Below are 12,783 nucleotides of genomic sequence, written 5' to 3'. Positions count from 1 at the left end.
TTAACTCTGCACTATGTGTGTGTGTATGTGTGTGCGCGTGTGTGTGTGCCTGTGTGTGTGTGAGAGAGATGTAGGTCAAGACGACACAGTGGCAGCAGACTGCTCATTAAGTGCCAAACCAAGCAAAAGTGCGGGTGTGGGTGGCAGCGGGTCGGCCATCTGCTCCTTTATTCACTCATTAAGACGTCTTGTTTTGGCGAGCGCTGGTTCACGCCCGCCGGGCGAGGCCGCTACGTCACCGCTGTTGTTGACCCAAGCCACCAGTTGCGTGTCAGACTGACCCGGTCACGTGACGGGCAGTGGCCGCCGATTGGCCGGGACCTGGGGCTTTAAAAGCTCAGCGCAGACGCAGCCTCACGAGTTCCTAGAGAGTGACCGACCTGGACGGACCGCAGCCAGACTGGATACCTGACGGAGGATCAGGAGATGACACAACCAAAGACATGAGGCTGCAGCAGCTCAACGGACCAGTCCCAGTAAGTCCCAGCGAGCCCCGGACCCTGGAACCGCCTTCACGGGCCCTCACAGACCCTCACGTCCATCTCTCTGTCCTGGTTTCCTTTCCAGACCTGAAGCTTTAGTACCTGAGACCACGACCCGACCAAAGCACTTCCAAACCGAAGCAGCGGAAACCAAACCGGATCCAGCGTCTACGGAACCAACGGAGAGCATGAAGCTGGAGAGCCCACCGATGGACACGAGCGACTGGAGGGAGGCCGACCTGGCCCTCAACTGCACCTACATCGTCCCGGACCAGGTGTCGGAGCCCGGCTTCAGCCTGCCCAAAGCCATGACCTCCGTCCCCCGGAACCTGGCCTTCGACTACGGCAGCGACAACGAGGTAATGCCTCAACGGGTTGGAGTTGGGTCCTGCCATCTGTGTGGGACAAAAGACCTGCTGACTAGCAGGATCGCATGAGAGTGTGTGTGTGTGTGGGTGTGTGTGTGTGTGTGTGTGTGTGTGAGAGAGAGGGTGTTTGTGTGAGGGAGCCCTGCGAGCGCCAGGCCTCTGGCAGCTTCAGGTCAGAGGTCCCCGGTCAGTCCTGCACCTGAGTCTGCAGCTGCAGTCACAGCTTCTCCTCCTCTGGCACATCCTTGATCCTTGATCAGAACCGGTTCCAGGTCTGTTCCAGGTCTGGTTCAGATCTGTTCCAGGTCTGTTCCAGGTCTGGTTCAGATCTGTTCCGGTCCAGATTCAGACCTCGAGCTGCATACGGTGACAGGTCGAGTCTCCGTATCCAGACTTTTGTGTTCGGGTGTAGCTGCCTGATTAAGACCTCTGACCCAAAACTCAACTTGTGACTTTTGAAGAACTTATCTGGACTCTGCACTGAAAAATAAAACAGATCTTTCCATAAATTTCAGAAATCTAAACTCCTCATGGGAGTTCAGAAACTCACTTCTTTTTTTTATTTATAAAAATATATCTCTTTATATATTTATGAAACCAGGATTTCTGAGTTTGTTTCTTCCAAATTCGCAAGTTTTCAAATTTGGTAAATACAAGTTTTCCGTCTCAAATTTGTGAGTTTTTAAAAAGCCAGAAATTCAGGAATTCGCGTACAAAAAAAAATTACGCGAGTTAATGAACTGAACCATCCCTTAGACATTCAGAAATTCTATGATTGCAAACTTAAAAAGTCAGAATGTTTGAGTTTTTCTTCATAAAATTAGGGAGCAAACTAAGTAGCATATTATGGAGTGTATGAGGAAGTATATTCGGAAGTATACTAGTAGAGAGACCCTGGTGATGATACACGCAGGTGCACAGGGCGTGAGTGATGCGGCTGAAGAACTGACACAGCTTCATTGAAGGAAGAGTGAGGAGCGTTTTCTGCTATAAATACTCTTCCTCTTTTGGCCCCTCTTCCTCTTCTGCAGCTTTCACACTCGTCTGTTCCTCCTCCGTCTGCAGAAGAGAAAGCTCAGATAAAATCTTACGACACAAACACGGCCCCAGAACCAGGCTCACTGCGGTTCCTCTAGGACCGGTGACTCTCATAGGCAAGGCAAGGCAAGTTTATTTGTATAGCACAATTCAACGCAAGGTAATTCAAAGTGCTTTATATCAACATTAAAAGCGACAAGACACAATTAAACAGTAAATAACAAATAAAATGACCTAAAATGGTAAGAAAAGAGGTAAAATAATAAAAAGCACAAGTTGTTAAAAAGTAAGAGCAGTAGAGTACAGCAGGTACACATCTCATTCTTACAATGGCAAAAATTACGTTTCTATACGGTCAAATGTACAAAGACCGGGTCAAATACAATATTACAAAAGTAATCTGTAACAATTTGTACGGTGAATAAAGCCGGTCGGGGGGGTACTCAGGTAACTCAAACACCCTCATCATCCTGAGAAGGAATGCCGGCCGTCCAGTTCTCCTCGCCGCTGAAGCGTGCCGGGGACGGGCCGGAGGGGTGAAGGGCACGTGGCAGATGGAGCGTCGGTGACGGCTGCCTTCGAGGGGGGGGGGGGGGGGTTCAGCGAGTCCTTGGGGTTAGGGCGGGGGGGTGATTTGGGTTAAAACCAGATGATTAACTTTCGTTGTTGCCGGGCAGTGGGCCAGGTTTCAGCTGGTGTGTGTGTGTGTGTGTGTGTGCGTGTTGGGGTGGGGGGGGTTGTGGCCAACTCTAACCCCACTCTAAACCCCCCCAGGTTTGGACCATCCAAACCTGGTCCAAGCGAGCGGTTGAGCAGCTACAGCAACACATTAGTCACGCAATGCCAACGAAACACAATAACCCTGTCAGACCAGATTCACCTCACACACTCACACACACACACACACACACTCCCTCACGCTCACACACACACTTGTGTATTGCTAGACATGACATGATCTGTCCTCTGTCTTACCTAGCCTAACCAAAAGCGTATCTGTAACCCGTGGCTAACACGTGGCTAGCTCTGACCTGTAAAACCCCTGCAGCTGATTCTAATCTCCCACTTCAAGAAGAAAACACAACAATGGCACTGAGCCCCCAGTTTCCTGACCAACTGTCAGAGATTGGTGGAGCTCTGCTAATGGGGGTTCTCTGGTCCATTTATGATGCAGATTGATTTGAGCTGGTATGTTGGTTCAGGTTAAGATACAATAGTTTGAAAATACTCTCAAAACAATGGAAATGAAGTTAAAGAAAGAAAATGGGGGCAATACTAAGTACTCCCCTACTGATCCAGAAGATTTAAGAGATGCACCCAGGTGCTGCCGGTCATCAGTATAGAGGGTATGCATTGATGTCACTTCCCCACTGGACCACGCCCCCTTACTCACACTGAGTGGCAAAACATCAGCAAAAATGGCAGCAACTAGTGGAGAAGACGGGATAACAGCCGATTATGGACTAAAATTAAAGGCAGTTGGACTTGACAGTGACTCGTACAGTTACCCCAAGAACCAGTGGTCCATGGACATTAATATTTGGCCACGAATCCAGTTTCCTGATATTTATATGTACTTAATTTCTATGCTGGGGAAATACACGAAGCAAAGCTTGAAGGCATACAAAAGTTTTGACGCTTAGTCCTACTTAAAGGCAGGATTTGTTGGCGAAATTAAAGGACACCAAACTTCATGATATGACCATTTAACGTTAGCTACCCAAAAATCCAACATTACCTGATACAAAATGGGAACCGCAAATCCACGTTTCGGTGCCTGGAATCAAGTTGTTTCTGTGAATTGCAGCGATCTTTGTCTCTATTAAGCTTATTTTTCACCAGTCTGTTAAACGATAACTCTTCGAGTTGCTCAAACTGAAAGTCTACGCTGCCACTCATTCTTTCTGCCACTCAGTGGGCGTAACCAGCTGTGAAGTCGCATCTGTGACGTCATGCGCATTCCCTCTATTGATGAACTGATCATCACCATGTGTCCAGCCATTTAAAAACAGATCGCTGGTCTGAAGCATTCAGGTGTTTGTTAAGCTGAAAGTGAATTGAAAGTCAGAACTTGAGCTGCCGTGTCAGAGTCTGAAGCCCGGCCCCCCCCAGGAGATCAGTAGACCAGGTCAGGAATCAGTAGACCAGGTCAGGGATCAGTAGACCAGGTCAGGGATTTCCCTCATTCCTTCAACTCCTTTAGGTGGAAACTGGGTCATGTCGGTGTGGAGCTGGCTGGGTCAAAACGCTGCACGACGGTTACGCTGTCGTCTGACCTCCGTGTCTTTTCTGTCTTCCAGGTGACAGGTGTGTTCAGCAAAGAATACATCCCTCTGGGCACCCGCTTCGGGCCCCTGCAGGGAGACATCTACACCAAAGACAACGTCCCCAAGCAGGCCAACAGAAAGTACTTCTGGAGGGTAAGAGATGCTCACAGCTACTACAGAGATGGGGAAGGGGGACTCTCAAACCCTGTCCGTCTGTCGGATAGGCACTGCTCAGCGGGAGGGAAAACAGGATGCTAGCCAGCTAACAGGAACAGCTAGCTTGCTCAGTGTACACGTTCAGACATGAGGGAAACAAAATACTAAAAAACACCAGAAAAAGTTTGCCAAATACATCAGAGATTAGGGATTTTCCCAGTCAGGCCAGCAGGGGGCGGGGCTTGGTGGTGACCTGTTCATTTTCTGGGTTCTGATTGGCTGTAAAGATGTTTTTTTGAACTTCTTCTGGTACTTGTTTTTTGTTTCTACAACACTGAAGTTACCATTACATCGGTTTTAAGAGCTTGAAGGCCACTTTAGACCAGGTCACAAAAACATAACGCAATACTTTATAATACTAAGATCGTAAAAATGTAATAAAATAGGTTGTGAAATGTTTATTGCATTTGTGGAAATGCAAAAAAGGACGATTTTCCTACTCTTTTTTTAACATCTGTACACCTTTGACCAGGTTCAGATTAAGGTTCAGATTAAAAACTAATACTTGGACAAGTCAAACCCGGAGTGAATGATCTCTGGGATAGAAACGTTTGATTTGTGGAACCTTTACTGAGAAGGTCCTTGTCCCTTCTGAGGAATAAAAAGTGATGATTCAGAAGCTAACTTCAGCCATTTTTGTTTTCCAAACCATTGAGAGTCCCAACAGGCTGCGATACATCTAAAAAAAACTCTGGATATTCAAAGAACCAAAGGGAAAGGAGGCGCTCCGTGTGAATGTGAGAGGAAGTCGTGAACGTGGATTTACTGGCAGAGTTCTGCACTTGCCTCTTTCCTTTCTGCCATCCTCCTTGTGTCACTCTCTGAAATTTTTCACTTCTGCTGAGTCAATTCCCACGAGTAGTTTCTGCCCACGTATTTTCCTTCCAGCTTCATTTCCCGGAGCGTGCGTTTGTGTGTGTGTGTGTAGGGAGGGGGGATCCTGCCTCATTGCAAAAGTGAAAGTCAGACTGATTGTGTTATCAGCGGTGACAGGAGCGCGGGGCCGACGTGCCGCAGGAGGCATGTCCCCGGGCAGGGACGGAAGAGAAGTGAAAGGAGGAGTGGCGGGGAGGGAGGGAGGGAGGCAGCCACCAGGCCACTCCTCCACCCACCTCAAAGACTAAAACAGAGCGCAGCACACGCAGACCTGACAGCTACACACACCACTCAGGATACACACACCGAGACACACACCTGAGGATACACAGGATACCTGACTGTACATGGCAGAGGTGAATTATTCCTGATCTTCCGCTGATTTATTATTTTAGTTTATTATTACATTGGATCTATTTTAAATTATCTGACTGTTATCTGAGGTAGTTACCAGGTACCACTCCTGTTATCTGAGGTAGTTACCGGTACTCGTTCTATCTGAGGTACTTATCGTGTACCACTCCTGTTGTCTTTACTTGCTTTACCTTCCATTGTTTATGTTATGTTTAGGTAATAATTGCTCGGGGGTCATGTTCATATTCTGGTCTCTGGGAAGATCCTGGAGACAACTTCTTTTGTAATAGACGCTATATAAATAAAATTGAATTGAATTGAATTATCTGAGGTAGTTACCGGGTCCCACTCAGATCCTTGACTCTTCCTCTTCTCCTGCAGATTTACAACGGGGGGAAGCTTCAGCACTTCATCGATGGCTACGACGTCCACAGGAGCAACTGGATGCGCTATGTCAACCCGGCGCGCTACCCGGCCGAGCAGAACCTGGTGGCCTGCCAGAACGGCCGGGACATCTACTTCTACACGACCCGGGCCGTGGAGCCGCGGCAGGAGCTGCTGGTGTGGTACAGCCGCGAGTTCGCCCAGAGACTCTGCAGCCAGCAGGACGAGCCAGGCCACGGTGAGAACCCCCGCCATTCGATACCGTCCCCAACCCGCCATGAAAACCGGGAGTTGGTTAGCAGTGGCGAACCGTGAACACTACCACTGGGCCTTCACCTTATCACAGAGAAAATAAATAATTGCGGAAAAAAGCAAGAGTACACAAACGTCACTCTCATCTTCCGCCATTTAACTCCGTCTCTCAACCGCTCTCACCACTCTGCAAAGATTTGATGTTGGGACTTCATGAAGGCCTACGATCTAGTGTTTTATTCCCGCCTATTTGAAATCAAACCGTGATTGGTCGATTTGCCCGTCACTCTCCAAACCAAAACACATAGCTTGGCCTTCCCCGGGATTCGTGAAGTCCTAACCAATGAATGAGCAGCTAACCGGGCCTTAATAAAGACAGACGATTCTGATTGGATAACAGGTTTTCAGGACATGAACTTGACAATAAACTTAATTTTTCGAACATAGATGAGGGAAAATCTGTTAAATATGTTGTATTAAATTAAATGAGCATTCTCTGAAGGCGTAGAAGGCCCTGAAGGTTCCCCACAGTTGGTTAGGAAGCTGAGGCTGAATCAGCTGAGGTTGAAACCTATGGGGAGTCCCCCCCAGGAACCTGGCCTGCAGGTTTACTCGGCAGGGAGTGTTTTTTTGTCGCCAGCGAGGCTGGTCAAAGTCCCAGTGTGAGTCAGCTGATCTCAGCTATCTGTGGAACATCATTAAGTCATGATATCATCAGGTAGGACAATGACAGGCGATGAATCGCGCCTCATCCAGGTGACGAGGAGTGAGTCACGCATTCCTGATCTGACTGACGCTGTCATCTGCAGGACTCATTCTCTGCTATTTTCTGTGTCAAAACATAACTAAGATCATCTCAAACGACCATTGTTCCAAAAGTCTGCTGGTTTGACTATTGCTGATGTCTTATCGAGGTCTGTTCTCCTTCTGATGATTGGTTCGTCATTTTTGAGATTAGCAGCACCTGTGGCAACTCTTAAATCCACCAGAGCAGTAAGGGGGTACTTAGGATGTCACACTTTCATTGTATCTCTTTATCTTTAGCTTCACTTGTATGCTCCATGGTTCCCGGGTACTTGACCCCCACTCTGGACCTAAGGGCCCCACTTATAACCAAGATGAGCCCAAAAGGGGATCCTAGCTAGGTGACAACTCTTTCAAACCCAAGTACAATACTGCACTCTAAGGATGCACTATTTTTCAATTATGCAGCATCTTGAATCATACAGAAGGAGTCAGGGGGGATTTCTTTTTTCTTCTTTCTAGAAGTAAAAAAATTTGGATGATTTTTATTCTGTCTCCACACAATAAAACGTGATTCTGGTTGACGTACGGTGCGGTTCGGTACTCCGCTTCTGAGCTCTGGAGTCACAGAGTCACAGTGGGGAACAACTGAGCGTTTCTCAAAACAGAGAAGAGGAGAAAGAAGAGAAGTGTCTTGATATTCTTCCGTGCTTGTGGTCAGTACGGTAATGAACGATACCCAGGAACGCTTTCATAAACATGACATGTCACACAGACGCCTGTGTCGCAACCTCCCACGCACAAATCACTCCTGTCACTCTCGGTGTGTCATGGCAGAACTGAAACTGCTGCCGTTTACCAGCAGAGGGTGTCCTGGGTCCAGGAGGGTGTTGAAAATATTTCAAAGTGTTAAAAATATTTCAGAGTCCGGCGCGGGGGTCAGAAGTGCAGTGACGTCTGTGGGTTCCACCCAAACTTAAGTCCTTGTCCATGTTTTTGTTTCCAGAGCGAATCGAGGAGGAGGCGGTGAAAGTGGCGCCACTTTTTCAGACGTGGCTAAAGGACAGTGAGGAGAAGGTCACCATGGAGATGCTGGACAGAGACACACCCCCCGACACCCCCGACGACCAGGTCATGGACTTCAGCCGGAAGGTGGAGAAGGAAGACCCGGATACGGAGCGGAGGGACCCCGGTCTGGGCCTGACCCCCCCGTACCCCCCCCACCAGCCAGGCCCACACAGAAACCTGCCCCTCCACCTGCACGGCGTGGTCCCCTCCTACCCCCTCTACCCCCAGTCCAGACCCCTCCAGCCCTCCTACCAGTTCCTCCCCTCCTACGGCCCCCCCTACTCCCGCCTCCTGGTGCCCCCCTACCCCGCCGCCCTCTCGGGGGTGCTGTCCTCTCGGGGGTCCCTCCGGTACGGCAGCTACCTGGGCACCGACGGCCTCCCCTACCCCCCCGTCGGCCCCCCGAACCTGCTCCCGATGCCCCTGCCCTACGCTCCGGCGACTCACGGGAGCCTGAAGGAGCTGACGCCCAACGTCTCGCCACCCAGGGGTGCCCCGGCCACCCCGGAGCTGTCCCCGGCCCCGAAGCCCGACCCCCAGTCCAACGAGGCGTCGCCGCTCAGCTGCGAGGAGGCCGTGAACCTCAGCGTGAGCGCCGCCGGCAGGGGCGGCCCCCCGCCGCGCAACGGCCCCGGACACAAGGCGCTGCCGTACCCGCTCAAGAAGCAGAACGGGAAGATCAAGTACGAGTGCAACGTCTGCTCCAAGACCTTCGGCCAGCTGTCCAACCTCAAGGTGAGCCTTCCAAATATGCGCCTCACCTTTTGCTCAAGGTTTCTTCCCTCCTAAAGGGGAGTTTATCCTTTCCACTGTTTGGCTTAGGCAAGGCAAGGCAAGTTTATTTGTATAGCACAATTCAACACAAGGTAATTCAAAGTGCTTTAAAACGTACAAAGATCGGATCAAATACAGTATTACAAAAGTAATCTGTAACAATTCGTACAGTGAATTAAACCAATTTGGCTTAAGGTTTTTCTCCCACTAGGGGAGTTTTTACCTGCAATTGTTTATGTTATGTTTATGTAATAATTGCTCGGGGGTCCCGTTCTGGTCTCTGGAAAGATCCTAGAGACAACTTCTGTTGTAATAGACGCTATATAAATGAAATTGAAATGAATTGAATTCAATTTTAAAGATTTGACTCCAGAGTAATGAACCCTCCTTCCAACAACTCCAGGTCCACCTCCGAGTGCACAGCGGCGAGCGGCCGTTCCAGTGCAACCTGTGTAAGAAGAGCTTCACTCAGCTGGCCCACCTGCAGAAGCACCACCTGGTCCACACAGGCGAGAAGCCGCACGAGTGCCAGGTACGTTCCAGGACGACCAGCAGCACCGGCTGCAGCTCTTAAATCTTATGGTTACGGGGATAGTTGGGATTGCACTTTTTTGGGGGGGAGAAGAAGAAGAGACGATAATAGAAAAATAAATATGTTGTAAACTCAAATTAGAGTCTTCCGTATCTGGAATGAAGGTATTATTGATTCTAAAATGCAACAATAATATAAAAATAAGATAACCTTGTTAGAATTGTAACATGGGTTTGGCTAAATACAATCTCTGTCTAAAACTAAGACTAAAATGGTCCTGGAAAATTCTGAATGAAATAAGACTAAAATGCTCAGACTTTTAGTCGACTGAAACTTGAGGAGAATGAACGTGACTAAAACTAATAAAAACTAAAATGATAGCTTGACCCAAAGACTAGACTAAAACTAAAATTGAAACAGGCTGCCAAAAACATCACTATGACCAGCAGCACCGGGCTGCAGCACACCATCTTAAATCTTATGGTTATGGGGATAGTTGGGATTGCAGGTTGTTTTTTTTGTTGCTTTTTTGCTTTAAGACATTTCACATGAAACAGAAACTGACTCACGCACCTGTTGTGATGGTTGTTTCGGAACCTTTCTCTGAACCTTTCTTAGACCGTCACAAGTGACTCACAAGTGCTGCTTTCCTGTTCCAGGTGTGCCACAAACGCTTCAGCAGCACCAGCAACCTGAAGACACACCTGCGGCTGCACTCGGGGGAGAAGCCGTACCAGTGCAAGCTCTGCAGCACCAAGTTCACCCAGTACATCCACCTCAAGCTGCACCGGCGCCTGCACAGCGGCCGCGAGCGCCCGCACCGCTGCCCGCTCTGCGCCTGTGCCTTCTTCCACGGCTTCTCCCTGCGCTTGCACCAGCGGGGCTGCTGCCCGGCCGGCCCCGCCCCCAGCCCCGCCCCCTTCGCCGAGATGCTGGAGCGCTTCGACGCCAGCCAGGAGGCGGACGCGCTGGTGGACGCAGCGCCGGCCTCCCAGGTGGCCGAGGCGGCAGAGCGCTGGCTGGCCCGGACGCTGGAGGGGGAGGGGAAGGAGGACCAGAAGGAGGCCACGGTACTGCTCAGGGCCCTGACGGCGGCGGTACCTGGGAACCACGCGGCCTATCAGGACAGAGCCAGCGTGGTGCACCTCCACGCACGGCCTGTGGTGAAAACAGAAGGACAGTGAGAACAAACACGCCAAATCCAGTTCACATCGGGACTCCTCCTGGTCCAACAAGCACAGCACCAAAGGACCCAGCCGCACATCTGTGGGTTCCACCCGGGTCAAAAGTGGGCTCCAAATATGGATCTTGAGTGGGCCATCAGAGACCATCAGAGACATTTACCCACTTATAACCCACTCTGGACCCACGTAGCCCACTTTTAGCCCAGAACGTTCCACACGGACGTGCCAGCTGGGGAACAGCACTCCAAAGACTGAACCAATCTGAAGCTGTGAACTAAAACCTTTCACTCAGGTAGAAAGTTGTTGCTTATTCTGCTTTAACTTATTTCCGTTGAAGATGGACTTATATTTATTTAGTTGTGTCATAGATTGTTTTTTTTTCCTTAGTTTTTGGGGAGATTTGTTTGGAAAACCATAGATGGCCTCTGGTTCTGGACACCAGGACAGTTTCTACGGCACAAACTCATTGGTGTGTGATTGTTTTATTTATTTATGTCATAAAGGGACAAAAATCCATCGGGATAATGAGCATTTGCCAAACTTCCAGACATGAATGTGCAGCACTGTTTTAGGGTTTCCCAGCTTCACGGAGGAGAGAAGAGATTCAGACAAAGACTTCTTCAGCTTTTGTGACTGTGCTGAATGAAACCTGAAGCTACCAAAAAGACGAACCCAGCAGGTTTGTCCTTCCTCTCTCACCGGATTCCCATGTTTGAGAAATATAATATTTTTTCAACCAGAAAGCTTTACCGCAAATGTCTGTAAACAGCAGCTTCGTCCAAATCAGACTCCAGACGTCAGGACCTCGTAATAAGCAGTGGAGATGAGTTCATAGCTTTTGAATTAGTCAAGTAGTGCTGTGATCAAAGAAAACAGACCTGACTGATGCTTTTACTCTGAAAAGCTGTAAATACTTCCTCCTTCAGTCAGACATGTCCTTCCTTTTTTTGTAGTTTTCTACTTTTGTACAGTACATTTGTTTACGTAGTTTATTTTTTGTTACAAGATGTTCAGAATTTATACGTGAGAGAATATTTTGGTGAAACTTTTCTATTTACATGATGTAGCACATTAAAGATATTGTTTCTATAAGTGTTGTGGTTTGTCTATTTACTCCGGTTGGCAAGACTGAAATAAACCAGGACGTGAATCTAACTGCAGTTCCTCTACTGACCACTAGGGTCTGGATTCAGACCTGCAGTTCTTTCACTGACCACCGGGGTCTGGATCCAGAATGGAGTCAATATCCAGTGACCTAATAAGTGTCTTGTAAAGGTAAGCATAAGTTTAATGATGCAGCATAAGAAAAGGTAGAGGTGCCAACAGCCGAACAAAGGACGTATGATGATTTGTAGGTTGGACAGCAAGGAAGGAGAGAATGGTTTCTACAGGTTGGAGAAACCGAGAGATGAGCAGGGAAAGACCAGCAGCAGGCCAGGTGGATTAAGGCTGCGTCCCAATTGAACCCCTCAACCTTGTTTTCTTCACTAACCCTAACTTTTGCGCGTTCCCGTGAAGGTAGTGGTGTCCCAATTCCTCTTTTCACCAAGGGGGAGGGGGCATAACGAGGGCTAGGGGCTGAGAATAGCCCCTTCAAATCGAGGGATTTCAGATGCTGACTTGGCGAGCGAGGGGGTATGAAAATTTCCCAGAATGCTTTTGTCGTCATTTGCGGACTGAATTAAAAAAAAAAAACATGGCAGACATTTCTTATTTTTTTGTGAATAAAATCAATATTTTGAGTTAGTTTCTGCATAAAACTCCGTTTTGATTACATTTCTCGTTACAAACCAATATTTTACTTTCATAATATTCACTCAGTGAATGTACATAATCCCTTTTTTTGTCCGTTGTTCTCCAAGATCGCGCCGGAGTAAAGGCTGTTAGGTTACGCCGTAGGCTACGTAAGCTACGCCGTAGGCTCTGCGTCGATTTGACTCGCCGACCGAAGGCAAACAGGCAGACTCGTCTCAGAGAAATAGAGAGAAATAATCCTGTGACCCGTCAGATTTGTTTTGGATGTTTCTGATATAATAGTTTTCAGAAACCACAAAGTAATCCAGCTGTTATCTGGGTAATTTACACACTTTCAGATAAAGTTGCCGAAGATCACACCAGAATAAAGGGATTTATGGTTCCGCGTTACACCAACGCAGAGTTTACGGCGTAGGTTACGTAACCTACGCCGTAAGCTCTGCGCCGATGTACGCGGCGACGCGCGCCGTACGCCGTAGGCTCTGCATC

The 12,783-nt window shown here is 48.5% G+C and overlaps 1 protein-coding gene across 2 annotated transcripts; it reads left to right on the top strand.

Moving 5' to 3' along the window:
* Positions 1–365: 365 nt before the first annotated feature.
* prdm1b (PR domain containing 1b, with ZNF domain) lies at positions 366–11,604 on the top strand. 2 transcript variants are annotated; one of them, XM_061741085.1, is made up of 7 exons: positions 366–476; positions 568–841; positions 4,189–4,308; positions 5,983–6,223; positions 7,988–8,784; positions 9,227–9,355; positions 10,015–11,604. In XM_061741085.1, the coding sequence occupies exons 2-7, from the start codon at positions 671–673 to the stop codon at positions 10,537–10,539; spliced, it is 1,983 nt and encodes a 660-aa protein (XP_061597069.1). In that variant the 5' UTR covers positions 366–476; positions 568–670; the 3' UTR covers positions 10,540–11,604. The 2 variants fall into 2 exon arrangements, with proteins under 2 accessions (XP_061597069.1, XP_061597070.1); XM_061741086.1 differs by lacking the exons at positions 366–476; positions 568–841; positions 4,189–4,308 and adding an exon at positions 5,453–5,603.
* The last annotated feature ends 1,179 nt before the right edge of the window (positions 11,605–12,783 follow it).

This window comes from Cololabis saira, chromosome 15 (assembly GCF_033807715.1).
Source record: "Cololabis saira isolate AMF1-May2022 chromosome 15, fColSai1.1, whole genome shotgun sequence".
NCBI lineage: Eukaryota > Metazoa > Chordata > Actinopteri > Beloniformes > Belonidae > Cololabis > Cololabis saira.
The sequence above is the reverse complement of the archived record's forward strand: the minus strand, read 5'-3'. Positions and strand labels throughout refer to the sequence as shown.

Coding starts and splice junctions, on each gene's coding strand:
- prdm1b (XM_061741085.1), top strand. CDS start 671: ATGAAGCTGGAGAGCCCACCGATGGACACGAGCGACTGGAGGGAGGCC. Junction 4,309..5,982: donor ACAGAAAGTACTTCTGGAGG/GTAAGAGATGCT, acceptor CTTCTCCTGCAG/ATTTACAACGGGGGGAAGCT. Junction 8,785..9,226: donor GCCAGCTGTCCAACCTCAAG/GTGAGCCTTCCA, acceptor CAACAACTCCAG/GTCCACCTCCGAGTGCACAG.